We start from the raw sequence: 27,958 nt of genomic DNA, 5'->3' as shown, positions 1-27,958 counted from the left end.
TTTACTATTTCAGTAGGCTTGAAGCATTTCACAGGATTCAAGGAAACACATTTTCACCTACTTACTTAAATATCCAAGTTTCAGATGGAAATTACTGATTACCCAATACATGAACACTCAACTGATTTTGAGTATTTTAAATTAGGCTGTCAGAGTGCTAAAAAAGTTCTTTTACCAAAACACTCAAAATTTTTATGCCAACAAAGACTGCTCTTCAATCCTACATCCCTTACTTTTCAGCAAACAAAATGCTTAACTGCCCACTCCTGCCCCACAGATGACATGCAGCATCCCTGCACTGGCAGCATGGAGTGTTAAGATTTTAGACTCTCTTCCACATAATGACACATACTCTAAAATATCAAGACAAGAAGTTATAAAATCCCAGTGTTTTCAAAATCTTTCAGCATATTCATACAACGCTTAGAAAAAGTAACATCATCCACCTGTATATTTTACGACTGTATCACCAAGTTAGACTCAAAATCTCAGAAAATACCCAAAGCTAGAGGGTTTCAGGTTAGAGCAGCAGTGTGGAGGAAAATACCATGATTTTAGAAAACAGTGACCAAGCACTTGTCATTCATTCTTGTCAGCATCAAATCACTAGAATACATGGTACCAGGAGAACCTGCTAAAAGAGGTCTTTGAGCCTGAAGGAACATAAATCAAAAGGTCCAGAGAACACTTGCTACTAATGTCAATCACAGTTTTTGAAAAGAGAAAATGCTCTAAAGCAGTATCATATGGCAGCTCATAAAATACAATCTAGTGATAATCTTTAAAATTCCTAGGAAAGAGTCTTCAGCTTAATTGTATCGTGATATAAAATTTCATCTTCATATAAAATTACCTAGAAACATTCTCCTTACAATAGCTTTTAGCTAAGATTCATCCTTCAGACACATCAGTTTCTCTTATCTCGGAATATTGTGAGTGATCATGCAGATACATCATCTAACTTTGGGGGCCTACATAAGGACTTTTCAAGAGAGTACATCTTTCCTCAGCAACCTGTTGGGCATAGCTCCTCTTGACCGGGTAAGCATGAAAGAGTAAGTAGGTTCAAGGTGATGCAACACAAAACCAAATCTATTTGTGTACCGTACATACTGCAACTTCATCAGAAAAGAGCCAAGTTGTCATTAGGAGGTGACATATTAATATGTAGTTGTAATGACTACCTCTGGTTGGGTATTGGCAATATTTCATCAAATTTTCATTAGAGTTGTTCAGACCTCAGACTTTTGTTCAGTAGTTATGAGCCACAGCCTTCAAAATATACTTAGGTAGGGGCTTTTGAAGGTTATTTCACAAAAAAGTCAAGATTATGGAAAAAGATAGTAATTTTCACTGAACAGATTCCAAAGTTATTTTACAAAAATTAAGACAGTTGCATATCTGAATGCAAAGAACTGTCAATATTTTTAATACCATGAATATAAACAAGTACTAAACCAGGAGAAAATATAAAATGCCATACATACCAGGAACGCTACTAAGAAAATTATAGTCAACTGTTCAGTATTAGCCATCAAATTCTAAAGGTCTTTTGGAAAGCAACAAAAATGACACGTTCCATCACTGGCTGGTATTTTGGTATGTGCACACAATCTGGAAGCACAGAGGAAAACTTGCATCATTCAGCAATGTTAAGAAGAACAAAAGCAAGAGAAAGCTGAACCAAACAAAAACGGAAACTCCTCTAGTGTTCTGACAGAGGTAAAATGACAGCAGGAGCTAGTGGAAAAGCCTTTTAATCTCATATCAGAATCCTCAAGGTCTGGCTAGGATTCCCTATTCCTTTTTTCTTTTTTTAATGCCAGTTTTATAAAGACATGGATTTGCAAATACATGACTGCATATCTGAAGGTCACAGTTCTGCCTGAGGTTTCATACTGGCTTAGGAATGACAGAAGTACACATCCTGGATTTCAAGCTGTCAGCTGAAGTTGAGGGCAGGAAGAAGCTTATTTAAAATAGGTAGTAAAAACCAAGTAGCCCATGTTAGTGGCTATGAACCAGAAAAAGACATGTACAATGGTAAAAAAGAGTCACGCCTTGGACAAGACGCTCATTTCAAACTCTACGTGAGTTTGCACGTTTCAGCCTCATCAATTACGATCTCCAGATTAAGTTATTAGGAGCTGACAGATAACTCATTTCATTATCTCTTCTCCCCCCACTACAGCAGCATCCATAGAATACTTCCCTTCTCTGTCCAGCAAGTGGAGGCCCTGAATGAGTCCTGACTGCTATAAAAGGCAAAAAAATCTCTTACTATTAGGCACCCCATAGCTAACCTTGGAGTATCTTTTCTCCTCTGATACAGGAATTCATGCAATAAAAAAAGAATTTAATTAACTCTATTATTCAAGTATTTTATCTTTTTTTTTTTGGGGGGGTGGTGGTGGTGGGGTGTGTTAACACCTAATGCTGTCTTGCTTTCAGAGACTCCCAGGACTTACTCAGCAATACAGGGTTTAAAAAAAAAAAAAAAAGTAGTTCTTTATCCAATTATAAGAGTTAGTGGAAATCTCTAATTCAAGTAAACATTTAGGCAGCAGCCTGCCTAGCACCCCAAGTAAAGTTGACTAATCTTTGATAACACCAGAGGAACAAGACATTGCAGAGAAGCTATAATTCAATTACCCTATTTACAGTAACGTAAATCACAGTATACACCAGGGATCTTCAATATTCAACAAGCAGCAATACTACAACAGCTTAATCTAGCACAAGGCATGGCAGTGACTCAGTTAGCTAGGCAGAAGACAGGGTACAGCCTGCTGGTGTTTGATTTCAGGAATATTATGAGACAGAAATTATTTGTCTGAGAACAACCACAGTAATTATTGAGGGGGAGGAGAAGCGAGGAAGGCCTCAACATTTAGAGTATTTCAGACTCCAATAAAGATGCTAAAAACACACAAAAGTCCTATTATTGAAAACAACCAGAACAATATCTGGGTATTCAAGATGTCAACCTGAATATGCTCCAATAAAAAAAGACACATCTTGCAGCTCACTGGGTAATAAAAACCTCCACAGCATATGCTTTAATTCCTAGATCTGCTTCATGCAAAATGCCCACAGCACGCACAGAAATCTGCCATTGCACAAATAAACACATGCTGCAGTAAATTAAAAAGATAGAAACACGAAGCTGCCACGGCCAATGCTGCAAACAGCATGTGGCACTTGCTTTATGCACACCACCAGAATTTACTGCAATTAAGACATACGTTCTAAAATTATAAATGTGATCAGACAAAGCTGACTGGTTTTAACAAACTGCTAATTAAATCGGAATCCTCTTATCCTCTCTCTGCCTTTAGCTGAATGGAGCAGTGACTGCTACAGCACAGTAGCTCATGCAAAACAGATACTGAACAACAGGCTTTGCCGTTAGGTCACCGTTAAGACAGGGAATCTCCAGCACGAGCCTGGCTGTCGTAGGCAGAACGCAGAGCACACACCAGAGATCACAGCTGGGTTGCTCTGTGCCAGACATGATTTTTACAGACCTACCGTCTCTTTTTTCTTCTAGACATGAAAGCCTCCCCGTACAAGCTTTAGGGCTGAACTGAAAGCGAGGGTGCTAAATAATTCATCCCATTAAGGGGGTGGAGAAAGGAGACCAAGAAATCCCTAGCAATACAGACCGAAGAGAACAAAAATCTCTCACCCTTCCGTCCCCCCTTCCAAACTTCTCCCGACTCCCGCGTTGCCCATTGCTTTCGGGATTTTCCTCCGTGCAGCAGAGCAGATCCGTTACAGCCCTAACCGATGGCGAACCGAACTAACGAAACAAGTATTTCCCAACCACGACGGCCGATGTCACCAGCGCCCAGCTCCTATGGCCCCCGCGGAGGGCAGCCGCCCGGGGAAGGGCCAAAGGCGCGGCAGCGAGAAACGCCCCGCAGCACGGGGAACCGGCGGCCGGCTGTGCCTCGGGGGGCAAGGGGCGCGCAAACTTACAACACCACCGCAGCCGGCCCCGCCGCGGCGCCCCCCGGGGCACGGCCCCGCACGCTGCCCCCCCCCCCCCCCCCCCCCCCCTTCGGGCGAGAGGCGCGCTGCCCCCCGCGGGGGGGTACGTGTGCGCGGGGCGAACTTTCCCTCCAGCCTCCCCCGCCCACCCCCCGCGCGGGGCGGCCGCTTCCCACGGCCTCGGGGCCGCCACCCCCCCACCCCCCCCATTACCGAGGCGGCGGGGGTCGCTCCGCCGGAGCTCCCCGGCTGCCCGCGCCCGCCCGGGCCCCCGGCGCCCCCACCTGACCGCGCGGGCCGGGCCGGGCCGGGCCGAGCCGAGCCCAGCCCCGCCGCGCCCGCCCCCGGCCCGCTCGGCTCACACTTCCTCTCGCACCGGAGTTCGCCCGACCGCTGGAAACCGCATACCTTAGATTTCCTGCCGCCGCGGCTAGTTATTTTATTCCCCCCACCCCTCCTCTTTCTTTGCAACTGGGGGCGGGGGGCGGCGTGGGGGGCTGGAGCTGTTTGCTCGCTCGCCTGCCGGAGGGACGGTCTTGTTTGACATCGGATGTTGGTCCCAGTTACCGCCGAGCCTGGCTCGCGGCCATCCCACTTAGGGCAAGTGAGTAAACAGCTGCTCCCGTCGCTTTGCAAGCGCTAGTAACCCCCGGCCGGCCGCTCCCACCTGTCCGCCCGACCTTCCCAAAATATTCCCTGACCCAGTTTAACCCCCCGCTGGTGCCGCTCCATCGCCCTTCACCTCGCCGTCACAGCAGGCCCGCTGGTGACCTATTTTTCTGGAGCGCGGCCGGCCCCCCGCGCTCCCGGCGGGATACCCGGAGCGGAGCGGCGCGGCCGATGCCACCCACCGCCCGGCGCCCCCGCGGCCATGGCTGCCCCGTGCGGCGGGGACCCGGGTGCGCAGCTCCCGCCCGCCCCCGCCCCGCGCTGCGCCACGGCTCCCGGCACGGCCCCCGACCACCTTTCACCGAACGACAGAACAATCCTATGACACCATTTCCTTGCGCTTCTACTGTCATTTCGTCCCCTGCCCCAGGCATAGGGTTTTCTCACTCATCTCCAGCTCCTGCGATAGCAGGGGGTGCTGGTGGCACGTTTCTCTCCCCATCCTTTGCCACCGCTTTCATTACGTCCTTCTCCCTTTCTCAAACTGAAGGGGAACACAAAGGTCTACACTTGTCTTTCCCCCCGGCATTTCCCTCTCCCTTCGTTCGCTGCTTTCAGTCAATCCCGTATTAAGAGACCCAAACCGTGTGCTAGTCGACTGCCAACTTCAGTCCATCTAATCCTGCCTCACAAACCGATTCCTCTTTCTCAGTCCCAGCTTAGCACGGCTGAACTGATCTTCTTTTCCCAGCCACTCATCCGAGCTCCGCACCTGATTACCTTCACCACAGAAGTTCAAACATTTCATCTTTACTTGTTCCTTTCTCTCACTTTCGCAAGCGGGGTAGCTGCTTTGACTTCCTCCTTGCCTTTCTAAGCATCGCAGGGGTTGGTTTGGTGGTGGGTTTTTTTCCCTTCCCAACTGCTAGGATTATTCTGAAGTGCTCAAAATCTACCCTGTTTACTAACACCTCAGGTTTAACAGCCTGCTCCACAACTGCAACAGCCCCTACACACTATGCAGAAGTCAGTTGCTAAGATTATCTTTCTTTACCATCATTTTAACCACTTTTAACCATCTTCTCATTTCTTCCTGTTCCTCTTCTAACACATTAGTTCTAGGCTTCTCACACTAAAAGCTCCATATAACTTGCCCCTTCCTACTTATTCGCATACTTTATATACATGCAGTTATGTTTAACAGCATCTTGAAAAAAAAGCTAAAGAAAAAACTTAGCTATCCTATTTATATTTTATAAAATTACATTAATCAACAATACGCCGTGTTTATCTCTCCACTTAAACTGTACAAGTCAGCTTTTTTGTTTTAAAGCTAAGATTTCACTGTGGGCATTACCGCTCTTCAAAATAACCCATGTCTTCATCACCTCTTACATCTTGCTACCAAAGGCAATAACCAATTCTATACTGATTAACAGTGCAGTTTTGGCTCTCCCACTTTAAAAATCCATTAACCTTTACTCTCCTGACCACATAACACAGATTTATGTTTTAAATACAGAACTGAAATGTATACTTACTTTCTATGTATTCATGCAAATAGGCTTCTTTTTGACCTGCCCTTTCTCATCTGCTCATTTAGTCACTGTTAGCAGCAGAGCATCTATCTCCTCTACTGCACTGGAATTTTCCTCCTATGTATTGTCATTTATTTATGCAAATTAAATAGTTGCCCCTGGAATTAAATACCTTGTAAAATGTTTAAAGTTAATAGCCCTAGGACTGGGTGCTCACTAGATTGGAAATTGCGTCATATAGAAGTTCTGCACAACTGAACACCTTTAAGCCATAAGCATGTCAATGTAAGGATTTTGTTTTCTAATAATACCTCTTAGCTGTTGCAGTGAACAGTCATGGTACCATAAAAAGCAGCAAGAACAGAGACATCTTTAAATGATCTCCTATGACAAGATGACCCACCCAGCGGATGAGGGAAAGGCTGTGGACATTGGCTATCTGGAACTTAGCAAAGCCTTTGACACAGCCTCCCAAAACGTTCTGCTGGAGAAATGGGCTGCACATGGCTTGCATGGGTGTGCTCTGCGCTGGGTTAAAAGCCAACTAGATGGTTGAGCCCAAAGCATGGTAGTAAATGGAGTTACATCCAGCTGGCAGCCGGTCACAAGTGGTGTTCCCCAGGGCTCAGTACTGGGGCCAGTCTTGTTTGGTATCTTTATCAATAATCTGGACGAGAGGATCGAGTGCACCCTCAGTAAGTTTGCAGATGACACCAAACTGGGCAGGAGTGTTGATCTGCTGGAGAACAGAAGGCTCTACAGAGGAATCTGGACAGGCTGGACTGATGGGCTGAGGCCAATTGCACAAGATTCCACAAAACTAACTGCTGATTACTGCACTTGGGTCACTACAACCCCCCAAAACACTACAGGCTTGGGGAAGAGTGGCTGGAAAGCTGCCTGGCAGAAAAGCACCTAGGGGTGCTGGTCAACTGCTGGCTGAACATGAGCCAGCAGTGTACCCAGGTGGCCAAGAAGGTAAATCAATAGTATCCTGGCTTGTATCAGAAACAGTGTGGCCAGCAGGACTGGGGAAGTGATCATCCCCCTGTACTTGGCACTGGTGAGGCTGCACCTCAAGTCCGTTTTGGGCCCCTCACTGCAAGAGGGACATAGAGGTGCTGGAGCATGTCCAGAGAAGGGCAACAGAGCTGGTGAAGGGTCTAGAGAGCAAGTCTTATGGGGAGCAGCTGAGGGAACTGGGGTTGTTCAGCCTGGAGAAAAGGAAGCTCAGGGGGGACCTTATGTTCTACAGCTGCCTGAAAGGAGGTTGTGGGCAGGTGAGGGGGGGTCTCTTCTCCCAGATAGGAAGCTACAGGACAAGAGGAAACAGCCTCAAGTTATGGCAGGGAAGGTTTTAGACTGGATATTAGGAAAGATTTCTTCACTGAAGGGGTGGTCAGGCACTGGAACAGGCTGCCCAGGGAGGCAGTGGAATCACCATCCCTGAAGATGTTTAAGAAACGTGTAGATGTGGTGCTTAAGGACATGGTTTAGTGGTGGCCTTTCAGTCCTGGGTTAATGGTTGGACCTAATTATCTCAAAGGTCTTTTCCAACCTAAATGATTCTATGATTCTAAATGATAATAAAAGCTAAACAAGATTTACAGTAATAGTTACTAGATTTCAAACTGCTGTACAAACAAGCAAATTTTTAAAATATCCCTAATTGGAATATTTACTACACATAGGATTCATTATTGCTTCTGTATAGAACCATTATTTGGTAAAGGTCCATTAACAACTTAAATTCAGGAAACAAATTTGTCTCTTTAGAGTTTAAAAGGATATGTTTTCCACCACAAATTATCTTTGATTCTGTACAATTCCAAATGTTTCTTATAAATTCTTATCTCTCTCAATCACCACTTCTACTAATCACCACTATATTTCCCAGGTTTGCACTGTGGACTCCTATAGCACACATTATTCAGCTGTCTGAACCATCACAAGCAGAATGAATTTTGCACTGTTTGTACATAACTTATGGTGCTACTAAGCAAAAGAATTCCAATGTAATTACCACCTAAGGTGAAAGACAAAGATGCTCAGTGAAGTGTAAGCAACATCCCCTGTACCCGTGGGAACCAGCAATATACCACAGGACTTCCACATTCTGGATATGGAAAATACATTACAGAGACACTCTAAATTCCACAGGGTTGTTGCAAAAAGTAGATAAAACTATTGACTTTGTGTTCAAAAAAGGGAGTGATATTTGGCACTCATGTCAGTCAAGAAGTAACCTTGAGTTACACGCACCTATAAGCACACCTCTAAGCTATACCTCTGGCTTAGGTAGTCCTACTCGCATTGCTGCCTGTTCCAGGCTCACTGGTGAAATGGCTGCTGCAGAAGTTCACTGGCACCACTAGTCCCACATTCCTGATTCAGTCATAACACTGTAATATCAAAGGTCTTGTCATTATTTATTTTTACACAGTGCAGTATTTGGGACACACTACTCAAACCTTCTGGCCGATTAGGGTAAAAGATCATACAGTATTTTCTTGTTTAATTAGTTGGAGACACTGTGCAAATGAGGGCTGTAGAAATAGCTAACATCTACTGCTTTTTAAACTTAATTTAGGTGATAGGGGGACAAAACAGTGTGACTTTATGCATTTTGGTAAGGAAGAATGGATGGCAAAAAGACTGACAGAGCAATTACAGGGAACTTGAAACATACCCAGAGTCAACAAGATGACCTAACATTTGTCCTTTTAAAAATAAATACTCATAATGAATACTTTCAGTTCAGCAAACCATCTCTGAGAAAGAAGAACAATTATCCTAGGTGCAACTGTTAATCCTCAAAGACTGTGTCCTATACTTGTCTTTCATTATTTATGATGGGAAAGGAAGGGGGCAAAGCACTATTCCAGACCATTAAAAGTGGCAAGTTTGTATTTCACCCCCTGTTCCCTTCTTCAAGGGTCTCATTTCATCAAATGCTCCCCCCACCCCACCCCTTTCTTTTTTTAATCTTCTGGGTCTTTAAGTCAGTAACAACCAGAGAAGGTTTGAGCAACATCTCAGACAGAATCACCTAAAGGATGTGAGCTCTAGCACATGCTCTCCAGTATCACAATACCAGGAGCCAGATGGAAGTGATTTTACACTTTTAAGCATTTTTAACTTTTGCACACTGGGATTTCTCCAATGTTCTGGGGTGAATAATGAAAGTTCAGAAAGATTCCAGACTTCTCTGCACTATGGAGATAAGGGTGCTAGCTTTCCTTGCAAACACAGCATATAAGTTTCTTAAGGTCAATATATTTGAAATTCTGTTCCACTTTCAATCAATTTTTTTCATTTCAGAGGATATGCGTTGTAAATCCTAGCATGAACTCTTTCCACTTTGGAAGAGTAGATTTCATCTTTTAAGGAAGCCGGACATTGTTTTCACTTATAGATGGCTTTTTTTCTCTCCTTGTAGAGATAAGAGTAATCTCAAGTTTCCAGTGTAGTAGAAGTCCTACAGGAACTAGAAAGTATTCTTCCTCCAGCAGCAGTATTTGCTTCTTTTAACTTGAAAATTTTAATCTTCTTACAAACAGTCAGAAAACTATAGCTACCAGATAGGAATATTTGCCTAGAAAACCCTGTCTAATCCAGAGCAGCAAATTTTGTGGTCTTTTTTCCCAGTCAAATTTCTTTTTTACAGTAGTTTCAGCACTGATGGAAGGAGACCAGCAAAGCTTAGCAGTGGAACTGGCTGCTACCACCAAACCCAACAACATACCTGCACTAAAATTAAACCCATATGGTGGTCAGTAGGTAACAGAGGTTAAGGAGGGTGAGGAAGAGGGAGGGGAGGAAAATATTTCATATATTCACCACTTTTGCACTTTTGTTATCCAAAGATGCTATCCTGTTTATATACAGGTTTATGTTTCTTGTTTATTAAGAGGTAATTTTGTTCTCTTTGAATTTCAAAGAGAAGCATAAACGAGCAAGTGTCAAAATTGGACCGTCAGACTACTTTTACCTTTTCAAAGCCTTACTCTTTTCAATATTCAATGAGTAAGGGTACTTCAGTCCTTTCTGACAATTACTATTACGCTTGAAAACCACAACTTTGCTTGTAGAAGAATATTTTAACCAATTTGATATCATTTTATGACAAACTTACTCCTCTTAAGAACAGGAATTTCTATGGATAAAGCTATTACTTTTCAAGTTTCACATGGACATATATGCTGTCTTTGTCTAGAGACAAACAAATGTAAAATAGTACCTAATTATTTGTCCACACACTGCATTAAAACTGCTCTTCTTAAAAGGACAAATGGAAGAAGAAAGAATAAATGCAAATGGAAAAACAGGAGAGGAATATGTCAAAAGGAGGCAACAGGAGTAAGAGAAACTAAAAGGAGATTTGGAACAGAAACCTGTGGTATATCATCTTGCTGTCTTCACCTTGCTGCCCACATACTTAAAAGACCTCATCTCCTGGTGGGCCTTTCATTTTGTAAGCTTCAGTCTGCTGCTGGAGACAGCTCTCAGACAGAAGTTTTCAGGAAGAAAGACACTTTGCTTTACTTTACCTTATCGATTTGAGAACATACAGAGGCAGGAAGTTTTATTCTGGCTCAATTATTCACAAAAAGCAAGCAGAGACTTGTCAGATTTTGAAGGGAGAAAAGTGACATATTGAAAAGACAGTGACAAAATAACCCAGAAAATAGGCCTACATGTGAATGGTTTACCTGCCTACATTGTGACAGCAATGCTGTGCCCAGAATACACTATCTACAGTTTCTAGCAAAGATTTCAGAAAGAAAGTAACACTCACCAATTACTAATTTATAAGAAGAAACCCCCCCTTCCATTTAATGATTCTCCCCTTTTCTCCCACACTCTGTCAGCAGGGTCACATCAACTGGTTATCTAAATCCTAGGCTGAGAACTCTCTGGGCATGAAATGTGTAAGGCAGTTAAGCCCTGCCTGCCTGTTTCCTCTTTTCTTCCCTAAACCAAATCTTTTTGCTTCCCAAGTGCCTGGGTGCCAGGTGGCACAAGCTGAAATAACTTTTATGACATGGTAGTTCATATTTCTGAATTTCAGCATGGGAACTGACTTTCCAAAACTTTTCATCCAGATACTAATGCTCTCCAAGGCAGTTAAGACTGTTTTTTTTGTAAATTTCTTCACTTGAAATTCTGTAATGCAACCTAGCAATGCTGAGAACCCAAACCCATTTCCTGACCGAGAGCCATTAGACTTTCTCCAGTTCAGATTCACCACGCAATCCTTCATCAGTGAAATACAGCAGATGCACCTTGAAACTCACTTCCCCACTTTTCTTTGTGATTCAAAATAGCTGCAACTGGACTCAGTTTTCTTTCTAGCTTTCATACTTCTACAAAACATTTGAATAAAGTAACAATACGCTTGAAGAAAGCGCATTAGTATCTCCTTGTGCTACTATCATCTCATCAAAATCTTAGGTTTGGAATTCAATCAGTTGCAGTAGGACTAAGTCCTCTAGCCTGTTAGCCACTGTCAAAAATAACATTTCTTTCCGATTAAGATTACTTTTATTGCCTAATCTATTTTAAAATAATAGTTCATTTTCACCTTGCTTTAAAAGGTCTTTGTTGCTCAACATTGTAACTGCTCTTTCTCCTAAAATACACATCAACACACACGTGCTCGCATGCAGAGTAAAACTCAAAAAGTCCTTTTACTGTTCCTCATGTTTGATCCCTGCAAGACAAGAATTCCCTACCTGCAGAACCCGTTTTACTTACGACAAAGCATTCAGGATGTATTTTCCTATGTGTTCCCCTCCAATAGAGAAAAGTGTATTTCCTTGAAAATTTTCTTGTTTCTTTCTGTTGTATTGTTTGGTTTGGTTTGGTGTTGGTTTTTTGTTTGGTTGTTTTTTGTTTTGTTTTGTTTTTTTTTCTTTGGGGGGGGGGGGGAGTTACTGTTGCAAGGTTAGGATGGAAAAAAAAAACAACCCAAAAAAACACCTTCATACAACAATGGCCACAAAAACTATAGGGCGCAAAGTCTGAAGAATAACTCCTCCTGTATGTGGCAGTTAAAAGTGAAAAAAATATTCAAATATTTTTTCTTGCTTTGCTGTTCATGCAAAGCATCTCATTATGAAAGATACATAGGATATGCAGGATGTTTACTTCAAGATTTGTGCAAAGCAAGAATAAGGAATAAATGTGCCAATCAAACGCTAATTGTTTAGTTTTTCATACTCATCAACACTGATATAAAAAACAAGACTAGCCATTGTTAATTTCAATTTTCATCAGTTTCTAATACTTTTATACCTTAGTGTTTTATTTAGAAACTATATGGAATATTGCTTATTTGCTGTTGCAATTGAAATATTAAATAAAGGCGATTTTTAAAAATACATTTTGTAAAAGCTTAAGCTTCCAAAATTTCAATCTTTGCTTTGAATTGGCTTAACTTTCAAAAAATTAGTCTGTATATGTAGCTGCACGTTTACCTAAAATGCTAAAAAATGTAAAGTTTGTTGGTTTGGGGTTTTTTTGTGTGTCTTGAAAGCAACATTCACTTCAGTATAATTAATTCAGAAAAATACTTTGGCTCTTTTGTTTGTTGGAAAGAAAATGACAATGAAAATATCCTGACCTAAAACCTGTTGGGAAGTAATTTTCAGTAAGACCTTTAGTACAGAGCTGTCAGACTAAGGGCAAACAAACAAAGCCAGATGTTTTTCTTTTTAGCCTGCTGGAACAACTATCTCATTACAGACATGAAACCATCACCCTTCTGTGTCACCCAATATAATTTTTAAAGATTAAGTTTATCCCATTGTCAGTATTTCAACTTACAAAGTAATTGGAACGTGCACTTGATTTCAACACATTCCTATTGTAAGTATTTTCTCTTACTCTACAAAGAAAATGCTTTTGAACATTGCACTGCATTCACATCAAAAGTCCCAACTTCATTATACAACTACACTGGCCTGTAATTCCTACTTTTTAAAAAAATCTGATTTATGATTCTATTAAACTTTTAAAATACTGAATCTGCTACTAGCTGTGATACACGCATGGACCAAAACATAAAATATGTACTCTATATTAAGCAGATTAGTCATGATAGAAGGCAGTGTTAAAGTGTCACAGAGTTTGGGATGGCTACACACTTCTCCATGGATGAGCTACACAGACATAAAATCCTGGCCTATGTTCAGGTTTGTCCAAATTTTTCCCACTGGAAATACTTTAGACACTTCAGAGTCAGTATCACTGGAATAAGTGGATCTCAGTAACCCTAAAATATTGCAATTGATAGTTATACCATTAATTAAAATAAACAAGCAACAAACCCCAATACATACTCTTAAACCCTTAGTGCAGTCTGTTGGGAGAAACAAGGTATGTGCAAACAGAAAACATTTTAGCTGTTATACCAAGCTCATGAAATTATCTCAAACATCTGAATACTTAAGAAAATGCCATTATATTAATGACTCACACTAGTTCCAGTCTACTAAACAGGAGATCACAGTATAAGTGCTGATACACTTTGAATATACACACAGGGAAAAGCAAAGAGATAAAGATTTAAATAGAAAATGACCTGGTAGGAGTTTTCAATTCTAATTTTTATCATGTGTCAGCAAACCAAACAGCTAGAAAAATTAATAATTCATTCTGAGTAACTGTGAGAAAGCACTTCAAGTGAAAGGTCTGTGTTTCTTCTGTTTTTGCTTCCTCTAACCTACAGAAAAATTATACAACTTCATAAAAGCCAAATTTGTGAAACTGTTTATTGACAGGAGGTGAGCAAGCAAAGTGGTGGAGATGAAGTGTAGGCAACTGAAATGAACAAAGGTCATAAAGCTTCTGGAAATAAGCCATTTTTCACTCAGGCTCTTAAAGGGACTTCCCTTATTGGATCACAGTAACGTATCTGACTGTTCAGCAGAGCAAGCTAAAATACTGACCACTGTGGACTTCATTACTTTCGCTCACCCACTCAATCATATTTAATTCTTTTCAGTAGACTGAGAAAGTCACCTTGTTTAAGTGGTCAACCCTTGCTGCTTCACATAGTAGCCATCACACAAACTCTGAAAGTGTTCACGTTATGTCAGGAAATCCTACCTCCTCCACAGGAGCCAAACAGTCTGGAACAATAACACACTATACAGTATTCAACATTTTTAGTCCTCTAACTCTAGGAATTTTGCCAAAGATGGAGTACTATTACTCAGAGAACTCCCCCTTCAATATCTTCATCTAAGCTCTGCACAGTGATACTGCAGTAAGCTAGCAAATCATCATACACTATCTACTGCACAACAACAAATATGTTCTTACCTATCCTCATCTGCCACTTTATATCCTGCATCTTAACCTTTTAAATTTGGCCAGTTTTATCTTGCTGTAGCCATTAAATTAAAAATATCTATCTATAAATGCTTTCCACTTGCACAGATGTACACACAGACGTGTATCAGGCTGCTCTCATCCCACATTCTTCTGTTTTCATTTTTACATTAAGGCAATGTATATCCATGAAAAATACATAGATCCTTCTGCTGAGAACTGTAATTCTAGGAATATTTCTAATGAAATATGCTGCTTTAATAAAGTTAATGTCACTATTAATTTTCTTCTAAGGATGAAAGTTATAATAAATCACTATAATGCCAGGGAAATTAAAAGCATCACAGGTACAGAATGAAATTTTCACTGGGTTTCAGAAAGGTAGTATGAGCTGTTCATCTGGTGGTAGCTGGGTCTGTGTTTACTTACTGCCATTTGGCTCCTTTAACCTTCAAGAGTGAGACTGATATTTTTACACAGGCATGATACAGGAATGAAAAAATCTGTCATACCTGGAACATGGAACAGACAAGTGCTGTAGTGAGCAAGATCAGATACAGGCTGATATCTACCTCAAAAGCAGTCCTGGAAGTATCTACAAAATTAAATATATAGAGGCAACTGCCTAGATTAATGCTACAGAATCCTCTTAACATACAACTGGTAGAAACAGTTCATCAAGAAAAAACATACTTGATGTTGGTTATATCACACATAGTTTCATCTAAGAAAGAAGTTTTGAAGAAAACTGCTCTGAGTGTGCCTGGATTCTGGCTACACATCCATTAAATTTATGTTCCTCAGAGTAATGTTATCAGGTTTAGAACAAAAAAGGGTATTTAAAGACAACAAGGTGTGACTTCAGACACATACACACTACTTGCCTGTTCAACACTCTTGTGTGAACTCTACACATTGATATTAAAAGGAGTTACGTCAAAGCTTTCAGTCAGAGGCTATAGGAATTTATAGGGGAAAGGAAGATGCTAATGACAGCTAATTAAAAAGATTCATTTTTGTTTTAGATTTTCTTTTAAGATTCCAAATTTGCTCTTTTCTGGTTTTGTTTGCTTTTTTTATGTAGCAGTGTACACTGACGTAACTGTTCTTGCCATTTATTTGTATGGTAAAGCTAGAATAAATAACTCATAGTAAGAAGCTGCGAAAACTAGCAATAACCAGATAGCAGACATATAATTTTGTCCATATATTTTAAAGACCTTTCATGGATCATCACCTTTAACACTCCACTCTTCTACTATATTTAAAAACCTATTTAGTTTTTAAAAAATCATACTTTGATTTTTTTTCTAAAAGGAAAGAACCTAAGTTTAAAACGAACTTCATTAGGTGTCTAAAGGTAGCTCTCCCATCCACATCTGATTCAGAGCTAGCAGATGGAAAAATCAAATTATGGATTTATTCATTGCACATTTCTAAAAGGACATTCATCACACAGTATTCCAGCAAGCCTGCACCTTTCCAAATACTGTTTAGAGTGGGTGAAACAGTTGCTGTTAAACTCTTTAAGATCCAGCTTTAGAAGTAACTAATGTCCTGTAACACACTACAACCTCCACGACAATCTCCCTTCTGCAAGGCCATGTCTTCATTTATTTCAGGGTTACTTGTTCCCTAGCTTACCTTTGCTTAGGAATTCATCTACTCAACAAAAGAAGGAACTTTTCCTAGGGAACCAGAATGGAAAAAAATAGCTGTTTAATATCCACTGGCACAAATGACAGTTCAAAATCCCATGCTTGTATCTCCAGGGATTTAGATTTATTGGCATCTTTACTAGCTGGGTCTTAGAAGCCTGCAAAGTTAGCCAGAAAGAACAGCGTGTATATATTGAGACAGAAAACTCTGTGAACGATGGACATTTTTCACTGATGAGTTCTGTTTTTCCAAGAGGATGGAGAGAAGAACTGTAAATAACATGTTGGGCAGAGGTTGAAAAAGTTATCTAGCTTTTTATAGGCAACTTTTAAGACTTCATTGCTTACTGGGTTTCTGGTTTTAATCCAATCACTATGAAAGTTTCACTTGCACGGTTAACTCTTTGCTTACCTCCGTTTTCAGAGTTGGCATTAAGATTACATAAGAAAGCAAGCACATGAAAGCAAGCAAGGGAGAATGAGACAACAAACTCCTTTGTACCTACTAAAGGCATTCTTCCAATTAAAACATGAAAAAGCTGGGCAGGAGGTGGATGAGTAGAATTACATTAACTTTACAAGTGGAAAAAAAAGGGGGTAAAGAAGGAAAATGGCTTGCTACTGGCAAAAGAACAACAATCAAGGGTAAAGTCAGAAAATATACCACGAAATTTTAACTTATTGTAGAGGCAACTGCTATCACAGTTTTTTGCTTCCCCTTTCCCCAGTGGAAGTTAATTGCCATGCTAGACAAGAAAAACAATGGAAATTATATGCTTATTCACCTAAAATACACAGATTCTCAAAAAGCTACCTTTTCCACACATAAAATATCTGCCTGTTTCAAACACAGATACTAATATGAGTAAATTTAGTGGAATTGGAGAAAACTAATTCTCTACCATACATTCACTTTTATAAAACTGATTTTCATGGTTTGAGAGAAGGGCCAGGCTATTACCTCATTATGCATTTTCATGAGCCAACTTACCCAAAACGTAAGCATTCATTAAAAAAAGTTTCTAGGCTTGATGCAAAAATAACCCCATAGATGAATTATATTTAATCAACACAAAAGTGCCTTCCTGAATATGCAGGCAGATGAGACAATGTTTTTTTCAATGCAAGTTCCTCTATCCTGTGGCTCAATGGACATTCAATGATGGATGCTGGGAGCACCATGTCTGCAACATGGTGGTATTCCACAGAAGATACAGTGAAGTGAAATTGAGAAAATTAACAAAAAACAAAAAGGAAGAAAAACAAGGAACAGAGTGCCTTGGAAGACACTGATGTGGTTTCACTCTTCAGTCTTTCAAGTTAGCTTACACTGTAACTGTAAAGTAACTGCCATTTATACAGCTGATTGTATTTACAAAAGAAGGCATAGGATTATACAATCACTTTGGCTCAGAAGGGACTCCTGGAGGGTTTTTTTATTTATTACTCAGCAGCTTTCCATACAAGTATCTCTTCACCACACCAGAAATGGTTTCCTCACACAGACGAAGAACAATAGCTTTATAATAACATTTATTCAGGAACATAGGAAAAGCAATTAAATACTCATTAAAATTACTGAGGAAGCAAGCCAGGCAGGCAGCATGTTAGCTCAAACATATCTTCAATGCAGTATAGCAAGGTCCCCCTTATCATTTCTTAAGGAGAGGTACTGGCCGACCCATACAGCCTCCGCTCACACAAGCACTTCTGCAGCAAAGATTCCCTGCAGCATAGTGCCTCCTAACAGTGCACTGCTGACAGTCCTAGTTTCTGAACTGTCACATCATTTCATAAAGCGGCTTGCTCTTCCTAGTACAAGAAGAAAATATGTAGCAGGGAGATGTCTTTTACTTAACAGCTGAATTCTTCACAGTCGGTAGAAAGCTGGCAGTAAGAATCTGCATTTGCTGAACAGCACTTTTACAGAGCAGAAAGCTTGCTCTTTCAGGGCCTGTTTCCTGCACAGTGAAAACAGATACTTCATGGCTACAATATGGCCATCTCCTGAAAAGATTAAAGACAATTCTGTCTTTTAAAGACGGTTAAATCCCCATCTGCTAACCAGATGCCCCTATCTGCCTACCAAAAGCTTAAAAAAAGACAAACAGAAGCATAAAAATATCAGACTATTAACATGCATTGTAATTATAATATCATTATTTTGCTTTATGCAACTACACAGAAGGTCAGTGTTAATGGTAGAGGTCACCTTTTCTAGACATTGTTTTTGTATGCCACCTATTAAATGGTACTAAGTCTAATAACTTGTTTCAAGTACTACCTAGTTGTTGGAATCAAAAAGATTTTTTTTTTTTTTTTAAATGATTCCTTTATGGTTTCTGTTCCCTTGTGGTTGCATAAAAATGGCATCCAAAACACTCAGAAGCAGTAAGGGCAAAACTGAATAACTAAACCCTTGTGATTTCTGGGATGCACTTGTGATTCTTTTTTTTAAAAAAAAATTTAAACTTGAGTTGGCAACCTCTTATACTCATTTCCACATAAAGTGTTAGAAGCACTAAAATGACCAATATTTTTTCAAAAGGTTGCACTTAATCACGATCAAGCTAAAACATAATCATTCATTCTCTTAGAGCCCCCATACACAATAAAATTCCAACTCTCACCACACACAATCTCAACTCACATGGACGCACAGTAAGTTTCTTCAAGTTATTTTCCTTTTCCCCCACTCTGATTCAAATGACACTATTTTCCTCAGAAGACTTATGTTCCATATAGCAGATGTCTAAGAGCTGGAAGCACACTTGCCAACTGAAGAGACACATACCAACTATGAGCAGGAGGAGAGTAACTCTGATCTATCACCAGCCAAGGACAGGAAGGAAAGCAGAGCAGTAAAAGTTCTACCAAAGTGATTTTAGTCTGATGTTGCCTCCAGTTTCAGGCTTTTCTAGTACATGGAAGGAAACTGTGATCCTGAGGCTTCAGTCAAGTTGCCACAATCAGGCTTGAAGAGCCGCCCTTGGCCACATGTGGTATTTGGGGGTTCTTCAGGTCAACACTAGTAGCAACCTCAGACTGGGCAGAACAAACGCCTAGAAAGGTTCAGACCACCCTAATGGATTTTCCCTCTTCCCTTAGAGGATATATAGCCAGTTAGCTCTAACAGACATTAAATTCTGTAACAATGTTTCATCTTAATTCAAGTAATGGGAAACATTAAGGTGAGGTTACCCTTCAGGAGCTAAGGGGCAAACAAAAGGCGGCTGTATCAGATCAGAACAAAATCCCATATACTCACTCAGTGCCATATTTCTGACGGCGACCAGGGAAGATGTCTAAGGGAAGGTCTAACAACAATTGATGCATTTAATGAAACTTTCTTGATGTTACAAGCCCAGCTTCCGGGAGAGCTGAGGCACGTTGCCCTTCCCCCTTGCTTCTCGATAGTCCCCTGTGTTAGAGACTTCATAACAGCTTTCTTTGCTACATCTCAAATTTACCTGGATGGCTCTAGTTGTGCAGAATCCCAAAAGTCAACCCTTGCACCTTGCTTTCCTTTCCAGAATCAAAATTTCTCTGGTAAAACAGAGAGCGCTAACTCTCAGCCTGACACAGAACTAGGGAAAGAACATGCTGCACAGGGAGAGTAACAGAAAAAGCACCCACTGGTTATCACCATGCTGTAACAAGAGCTACCTCTAGAAATTGCAGCACCAAACTTAAGACTTTATTCTTCAGCTGCTCAGTGTCCAGAACTCTCAGTTCTGCACAACAGAACTCTCCTGCCAGTGCCCAGTCACACGTGGCATGAACCATGGCAAATTAAAGTGAAATCACTATCTCTCAGCTTCTGGCTCCCTGTGGATGCTGCTACCTTAATGTGACCCTGCTTACACAGACCACAGAATGAAGCGTTTCAGGGATACAGCAGGGAATAAACATAGTGTGATTCTTCTGGAATTAAAAATAGAACAATTATCCTTAACAGTCTGCAGCAAGACTTCATGCACATGAATGTCTGCATTATAGTATATTGTGGGCATGCACAGCTTTCATATGTGGGGAACAGTTACCAAAGATGGACATCAAGATCTTTGTTACAACAGATTATTACTACCACAGATGATGTGCCAGGAAAATTCAAATACTGTATATTAAACCATATGGAGAAGTTACTGGTACACTGAGCTCAACCATCAAAACGCTTCTTTCACAATCACCACCCACCCACAGACCGATGAATACCCATCATCTGTGCACAAAGTTTAACTTTGTTTTATTAATAGTGGCATAAAATCTGAATATATTAAAAAATTTACCTACTATATAAAGCAATGTTTGGGGATTTTTTTTTCTCCTGGTGAATTAATTTCTAATTTAGTTACTATACAAACTATCCTGGAGCCCTCTTAAAAAAAGATAATAAAGTCTCTCTATGTATTTACACACACCAATAAGGAAGAGGAAAAAAGCTAGAGTGTACCTGTCCATGCACCTTAGAGAGAAATGTGTAACTGGCCAAACAAAAAAGTCTTCATATTCATTTATAGGAACACAGCTAAAACTCCTGTAAGTCTAACTGCAATAATCATTCATACAACGATTGCCATCACTAGCAGGGCCATGAATGTGCAAACATCTCTGGTCCTAGAAAATCAGGGCCATTCCTCTCTGTTTGGGAAACACATAGGTACAATAATGCAGTATTTTTTTTCTAAGAACTGAAAAAGGGAAGTTCTGTGCATCCTGACATTATTCTAATATGTCAAGTGAGAAGAAATCAGGGCTAACTGAATATGCCTTTTTGCCTATTCTGAAGACAGTAAAAAATTCAAAAGAGATTTCTGTCGCAGCTGAGCGACAGTTAACAAATTAGACAACCGACGGTGACACACAGATTCAGACCAGCAGTTCCACAGTAAAATTTAACAGGAGACAGCTTTACCCAGGTTTATTTCTTTTCATATGGTGCTGTCATAAACATTTCATAAATAATTCTACTAGGAGTATGCATGATTTATAAAATGTCTGGGAGGAGCAGGCTGGCACAGTCCCTACTTGTCTTTGAGCTGCTTGGTAGGTTTCTCTCTTGCACACTGTTGTTTGTACTTGTAAAACTGAGTCAGCTATAATTTTAACAACCTTGAATATTCTGTACAAGAGATTAAAAATACTAGTGCTACTTGCTCCAGAAGAAAAAGGTATTTCAATAGTAAAGTATCTACAGAAAGCCACTTAGACATTCATTTAACTCTTTTGTACCACAAAGGCCAAAGAGTTCTCAAAAATAAAACCAAATGCATTTCACAAAAGCAAATAAACACTTCAGAAAAAGTGTTTCTGCTGAAAATAACCCTGGAGAACATTAATAAGCTTAGAAAATTTTAAGATTGGCCATTTAATTTCTAAGATTAGATATGACTACTTACTTCAGTAGAGCTTCATAATTTCTGTTTTATCACCTGACTGTCTGTGAAGACACTAGCTGGGACAGTGGGCTGTAATACCATCTGCATGCAATGCATGACACACAAGTTGTATTCTGAGCACTGACCCAGATGGTGCAGTACATTTGCTTACCCACTGCCTGGCTAGGAGCTTTGCATGAGAACAAACTAGTTGAGGTTTAACACAGACAAGGTCAACGCAGTGTTGAGAGATTTTTTTAACAAGTTGTTCACTGGGTTTTAGGTTTGTCCAATTTTGGAATGTCAGATGACACTAACAGCTTTTTTTCATGGGCACTTGTAGCCCTTTCTCTCTTGGATCTGGATTTTCTCACTGTGCTATGTCTGTGTCATCTGTACTGGATTACTGCCACATGTTCCACACAGAGTGTTACTTGAAGAGGATTTTGAAAATATAGCTGGGTAGAAAATGAGACCACCAAAATATTGTATCATGCTAAACTCAAAATATATGCTGTACCTCTTAACAGGAAGACTAACCTATAAGTCAAGATGTTAGCACCAATTCACAAAGGCCTCAACAAGTTGTTTTGGTGTCTGAGGCATCCCATGTGCTAGTTATATTATCACCATAGCTGAAACACACTGGGATTAGAGTCCCCAGACTGAAATTTCTCAAGCCTGGAGGCAGCAGTCTACAGGGAGGACTCTAGACTAACATTATCTTTGCCTGTTGGCAGACCCAAGTTCAAGCTAAGAACAACATTTTCATACATCTCTCTTTCCTAAAAGTATTGCCAATATATTGCACTGGGCTAGCACATACCTTTTGTTGAAGATTATCTTTTATTTCAAAGTGTATTTAATGTCTTATTAAAGAAAATTAATAACATTAAATTATGGAAATTAATTCTTGTTGATTTATAAAACAATTATTATACAGCCTTTTAGTACCTACACTAGCACTTCTCATCCTTCAGAGTATAAAAAGATTAATATGCAGAATAAGGAATGATTGTTTTTTTGAAATAATGCTAGGAACATCCACCTAGGGATACAATGGAATCTATCTTTAAATTACATTACCTAGCATTAGCATTCAAAAACTAGACACAATTTAGGTCAAACACTGATCTCAATGTGGTAAATCATAATTCCAAGTATAAACACTCCCTTATGCACACTGCTTGATCCCCTACTGCAGCAAAAGGAGTGGTTGGGAGTGCACCACCACACCCACTGCTCATCTTCCTCATGCATAAAACCACAGGATACTCAACACTTAAGCCTACAATGATGTCAGCCTCGATCATGCACACCTGACTTAAAGCATGTTGAGTAATTTCATTCACTCCTACAAAAATATTTGCATTATATGGATGTGAGCCCAAGTATTCACCAGTTATTAACCAGAATTAATCTCACTGCAGGGTTCTTGTAAGGAAAGCAGGCGGATACTGCAGGGAAATAACCAGAACAAAGCTGTGTAGTCATCAATCAGGTCACAATCAGACTGACACTATTTATTAATAAAAACTTATATCCAGAAAGATGGAACGACAAAATCTCTTTTTGCAAACTGATCCATGATAACAATTTTGAACCACAGTCAGTACTGCTTGGTTGTTCAGACTGTCTGAGAGAACAGCACTTACCTTGTACTTAACAGAAGTTTGCACAAAGGTGCTAATTAAGACAACATACAGCAAAAATGAAGATAGATGTTAACAGATACAAAATTGAAATAAATTTCACAGTTAAAGTATTAAAACAGAAGTACAGAATGGGAAAGCAGAGACAAAAAAACCAATCTGTCACTGCAATCACAGGCGACCATGTAACAGATACATAATCCAGAAAGACAAACAGAATATCTCCATGTTCTCACCACACATTGCAAGCCACAAAACAGCTACAGAATCCTATCACAAAAGAGCAGGAGGCACAAAAACCTAGAACATACCTCAGAAAAGCCAAAGATACTAAAGACAACAGCAACGTGTTAAGTGGTAATCACAGCAATCACAGGAATTTGACAGATAAACACTTGTGTAAGTCTCAGAAGTATTCTGTCACACATCACTGAGGGGCACAGACACCCCTGTGGACTACAAGATATCACAGGTACAGTCTGTGCAACAGCGCCACTACTACACTGTGGGACTTGGAAATACTCTCTGCTGAGCCATGCTACAAAAGCTGAATACAAGAAAGCTCCTTCCAACTCCAGAGATTTCTTAGAGCAACTAGTGCTATTTTTTTGTCACAGGAAGTGCAAGTCTAGTTGAGACACAGTAAACAAGAGGATAATTAAAATGGAACAGAATTAGAATTATTATAGAGGGTTCAGCCATCAAGTGTATGTGAAATGATGCATAAATGAGAAACGTTCATGCTTCTCTCCCCATGTTTTCAAGCTTGTCATAAATAATTCTTCTAATGTGGTTCCCTTCAATAGAGGAAAATCCCAGTAAGTATCTCTATAATACAATTTTGCCTTTCCTTTAGCTGCTCATGGCTTGTTTAATGTGCCTGTGCTGAATTTCACATTACTGTCCCTTAGCAAACCTTTTAAATGAGAAACAGGTGTTAATATGATGGCTGAGAAAGTATGGGTGTGTTTATCAGCTGTATAAACTTACATTGAAGAAATTCGTCTTGTTCCTCTCGCAGAAGAGGCCTTGTGCAGGCATGTGCTTCAGCTGCTGCCAAGGGACCCCACTGCCCAGCAGCACGTCACGGGCCCACTGCAGGTTCTGTGGATGAAATGGGGCAGGTGAGTTGCAGGCAGGGGACAGAAATGCCACCACAGTACAAGTGCAAAGCACTCACTTGCTTTTATTTATTAACCTGCATTGTCATTTCTCATTTTCCACCTAGCTGCTGCTCCAACAGTATTTGTAGTGGCATGTGATTTGGAAAATGCATCCCTCAGGAGAGAGAAGCCAGCTTGCTTCTCAGAACAAGCATCCAGACTGATCAGCCCCAGCAGACTAGTCAGTCCCCTACAGCTGCTGAATCCAGCCTCGTATCATTAAGTTTTGCTTTCTTGGTTGTTTGGGGTTTTTTTTTGTTGTGGTTTTTTTTTTACCTCTGTTTCATTGAGATCCACCCTCCATCTCCCATCACCTACAGAAACCTGACCTACAGGTATATTTAAAACACAATTGTTTTGTTAAAAGTTGAATTTTAATGTTTAATATAAAATAATTTATATAAAAAGTTATTAATTTCCTCAGCAAACAGTGGAACTCACTGTCCTGGGTGTCCTGCAACCTCCCTCTGCACAGCAGGCCGCTTCGTGCCCACGCTGGCCCTCCCTGTCCCTCAGCCCCTCCAGTTCCCCGTCAACCCTCTAGAAGCGCCCCCAGCTCCTCCCCAGGGCTAGTGACCTGCCTGGCACACCTGCCAGAGGCCAGGCTGAGCACAAAGGGCAACCTCTGGGCTCAGACTGCAGCCTTCCTGTGGTTGGGTGGTGAATCCAGGCCTACCACCTCTACCTAGCCATGGCCCTCCATGTCATTTCTCTTAACCTCTCTGGAAAATTCCACACCTGTCATCAAATTTGGTGACTAGTGCTCAGTGAATTAACAGGAAACTATCAGTAGAAGACTAAATGATAGGCAACAATCAAATATTCATAAAAGCAGTACCCCTCTTAAGAGTTCAACGCATGAACATCTCTTGTGTTGCTGAGAATTAGGGACAGCTGTTGGCTTCAGGCAAAAACTGACTAACAGATGGGACAATTATTAATTGTAAGGTTTCACTGACAGAAGTTTTGCTTTACTTCATTTTATAATTTCAGTATTAGAAAGTAGCACTCATGTTGCATTAGCCTGGCTTTTTTTAGAGACAACTTCACCACAGAGCAGATAAAAGAAAGAGGAAGATGTTTCGTTCATGGAGACAAATGAGAATGTTGATTTCTGATTTGTGTTCTGTGAGCTGGAAATACGCTTCTGTGAATCATAGATTTGATTAAATCATGTCCATCAAAAAAAATACATCTCAGTTGGGGAGTGGGGAGGGGAAGCAATGTATTAGCAAAGTTCTTATCCTGTCTTCCAGATTATTTTCTTTACAGGAGTCTGGTGAAACAGTAAAAGCCCTGCTCAATCATAAGTGCTTTTGTCCTAATGACAGTAATCATGCAGAAATCTCCAATGTCTTACTAGAATTGGAGCATCCCCTCCAGTAGAATGCTGATTATGGATTCATGCGCAAGAAAGCTGAACACTAGAAATACTAACCAGATATTTACGGATGTCAAAAATCCTTCATTCAGACAGCTAATATACGTACTTATACAGGACCTTAATGATCACAGTGTACAACAGTCAAGAGGATTTGGATAACTTTCTTTTGGTATGGAACAAATATGTGTTCACTCATAAACCTTACAAGGTACTTTCTGGCTAGTCAGGGGAACCAATAAATTATTATCACTGACTGTCAAATTTAATTAACATTGAAGGAAGCAAAATATGTAAACTTAACTGTATACTTTTTCCTATGGTGGTACTTTTATAATATGTATTTCTGTAATCCTATTAACCTAAGCCTGCAAAATACTTTGAAATACATACAGAAGAAAATACAGCACAGAAAAGAACCTACAAAAATCTGGTCTTCCGTAAAAGTTATCCCATTTTGAATAAACTCAGAAGCCAGTAAAAATAAGCCTATCATAATGTCCAAGATCCAGGCACATAAATGCTTTATTTTATGCCAATCATAGTCATCAGAAACATAAGTAAATTCGAAGTGTGAAAACAAAGTGAAAAATTGCCTAAAGTGTGTGGCAATCTGAAGCTTACAGTTAACACTATCATACAAAAATTAAAGGAAAACAAAACCCTGAAGAAAGCTATCACCACAAAGCTTAAATATAAAATCCCAATCTAAAGAAATTTTAGCTATGGATGTATTTCTGAATTTAAGTTTTATGATGAAAATGTTCAGAGATCATTAAGTGTAGCATCATGCTCTGGTGATCTGCGGTGCACATTATACTGACCATCCATAGGGATGTATTTGGTACATATAATTCATAGGCTTTTACTGAACAAGATGATGGCAGTAACCTAGCTAGGAGGAAAAAAGATCATTCTGACAAATAGGGCAATTACACGGTAACTTCACACTATCAAAACTAATAGGAATAAAAGATGTAGTTACAGATTTTCCAGTACCCTTCTCCTTAAATCAGCATGATCTGTTATTCCCAGTAAATACGCCTGAGCAGGTCTCAACTCATTAGATTTCACAGAGTCTGCTCTGCTTAGTTTTTAGTTGATGAAGTTATTAGGAGTGGGTGAAGGGATCCAGGACATAGCAAAAAGGATTTATTCTTCTTGGCATACTGCTTGCTGGATTTGGCTGTCTGACTCAGGGCAATTATGAAGTACTCTTTCCAGTTCAGCTGTTGCCTCCCACATCTTTATCACCCCAAGATTCAAAGACAAGATGACTGACAGGGTACAATAACTTGCAAAAAGAGTTTACCAGCACTGTTAAAGTGGAAAAGTAAAATCTCTCACAGTCACCAAGTGGAAATCTGAGCCACCTGAGATGGATACTCTTTAACTCAACAGTGTCAGAAGCCACCTTTTACCTAACTTGGTAACTCCATGAAGTGTTGCTGAGAGGTGTACAAAACGTCCTACTATACCTTAATCCTTCCCTCTGATTTCTTTTCTGGTCTATCAGAAGGCTGTGTCTCAAAAAACCCTTGGTGCTACTGCATCAAAGCAAAATAAAAACTATTGACCTTGAAGGATAGCCGTTTGAATGAACTGTTATTACCAAACTGTTGCTACTTGAAATGCTTACTTCTATTATGCTTACAGATTATGACTGTCTCTAAATATATATTAAACCTACATATGTATAATCTTTTAATTTTTACATGCATACATTATGCCTAGTTTGACTAAACTGTCATACCACTGTTATTATGTTATACCCAACATTAATTTCTCCATTAAGAGCTCTGTTCGTAATAGAAGACAAACTTAGAGTTTTTAAGTCATACAAACAATATGCGAGCATATTCTTCTGGGATTTACAGACTACTTCTCATTTTGAGATAAAAAAGCAAGTAAGTAAATGTTTTTTATTTCCTGACAATCGTCTGATACTCTGCAACCAGCACAGTTCTACATACTGATCCATAAGGACCATACGACAAATACTTTTCACAAAACTTTTTAGCTATACTGACAAACAGCATCTTGCCAAGTCCTATCTTCTCCTTTCAAACTGTGCCAACACTCATTTTGGAGGTAAAAATCACAAAGGATGAAGACTTTACTTCAAGACAAAAGCAAGGTGAATGGGAAACGAACTGCTGCCCAAACCAGCAATGGTAACTTCTGAAAATTCATGCTTACTTTCCTGCACATTTATTCCAACAAAACACAGCTATGTCCAAATTTGCTCT

The 27,958-nt window shown here is 40.0% G+C and overlaps 1 protein-coding gene across 2 annotated transcripts in view; it reads right to left on the bottom strand.

Annotated features, from left to right (window-relative positions):
* The window catches only part of CABIN1 (calcineurin binding protein 1), a 120,648-nt gene that overhangs the window by 43,373 nt on the left and 49,317 nt on the right, over nt 1–27,958 (bottom strand). For both annotated transcript variants that reach the window (XM_080396011.1, XM_080396010.1), the window contains exon 29: nt 24,156–24,269. In XM_080396011.1, coding sequence (XP_080252137.1) covers nt 24,156–24,269 — 114 coding nt within the window. The remainder of the gene's footprint in view (nt 1–24,155; nt 24,270–27,958) is intronic.

The sequence above is a fragment of the Falco punctatus genome, assembly GCF_963210335.1.
Source record: "Falco punctatus genome assembly, chromosome: 1".
In the NCBI taxonomy this organism is placed as follows: domain Eukaryota; kingdom Metazoa; phylum Chordata; class Aves; order Falconiformes; family Falconidae; genus Falco; species Falco punctatus.
The sequence above is the reverse complement of the archived record's forward strand: the minus strand, read 5'-3'. Positions and strand labels throughout refer to the sequence as shown.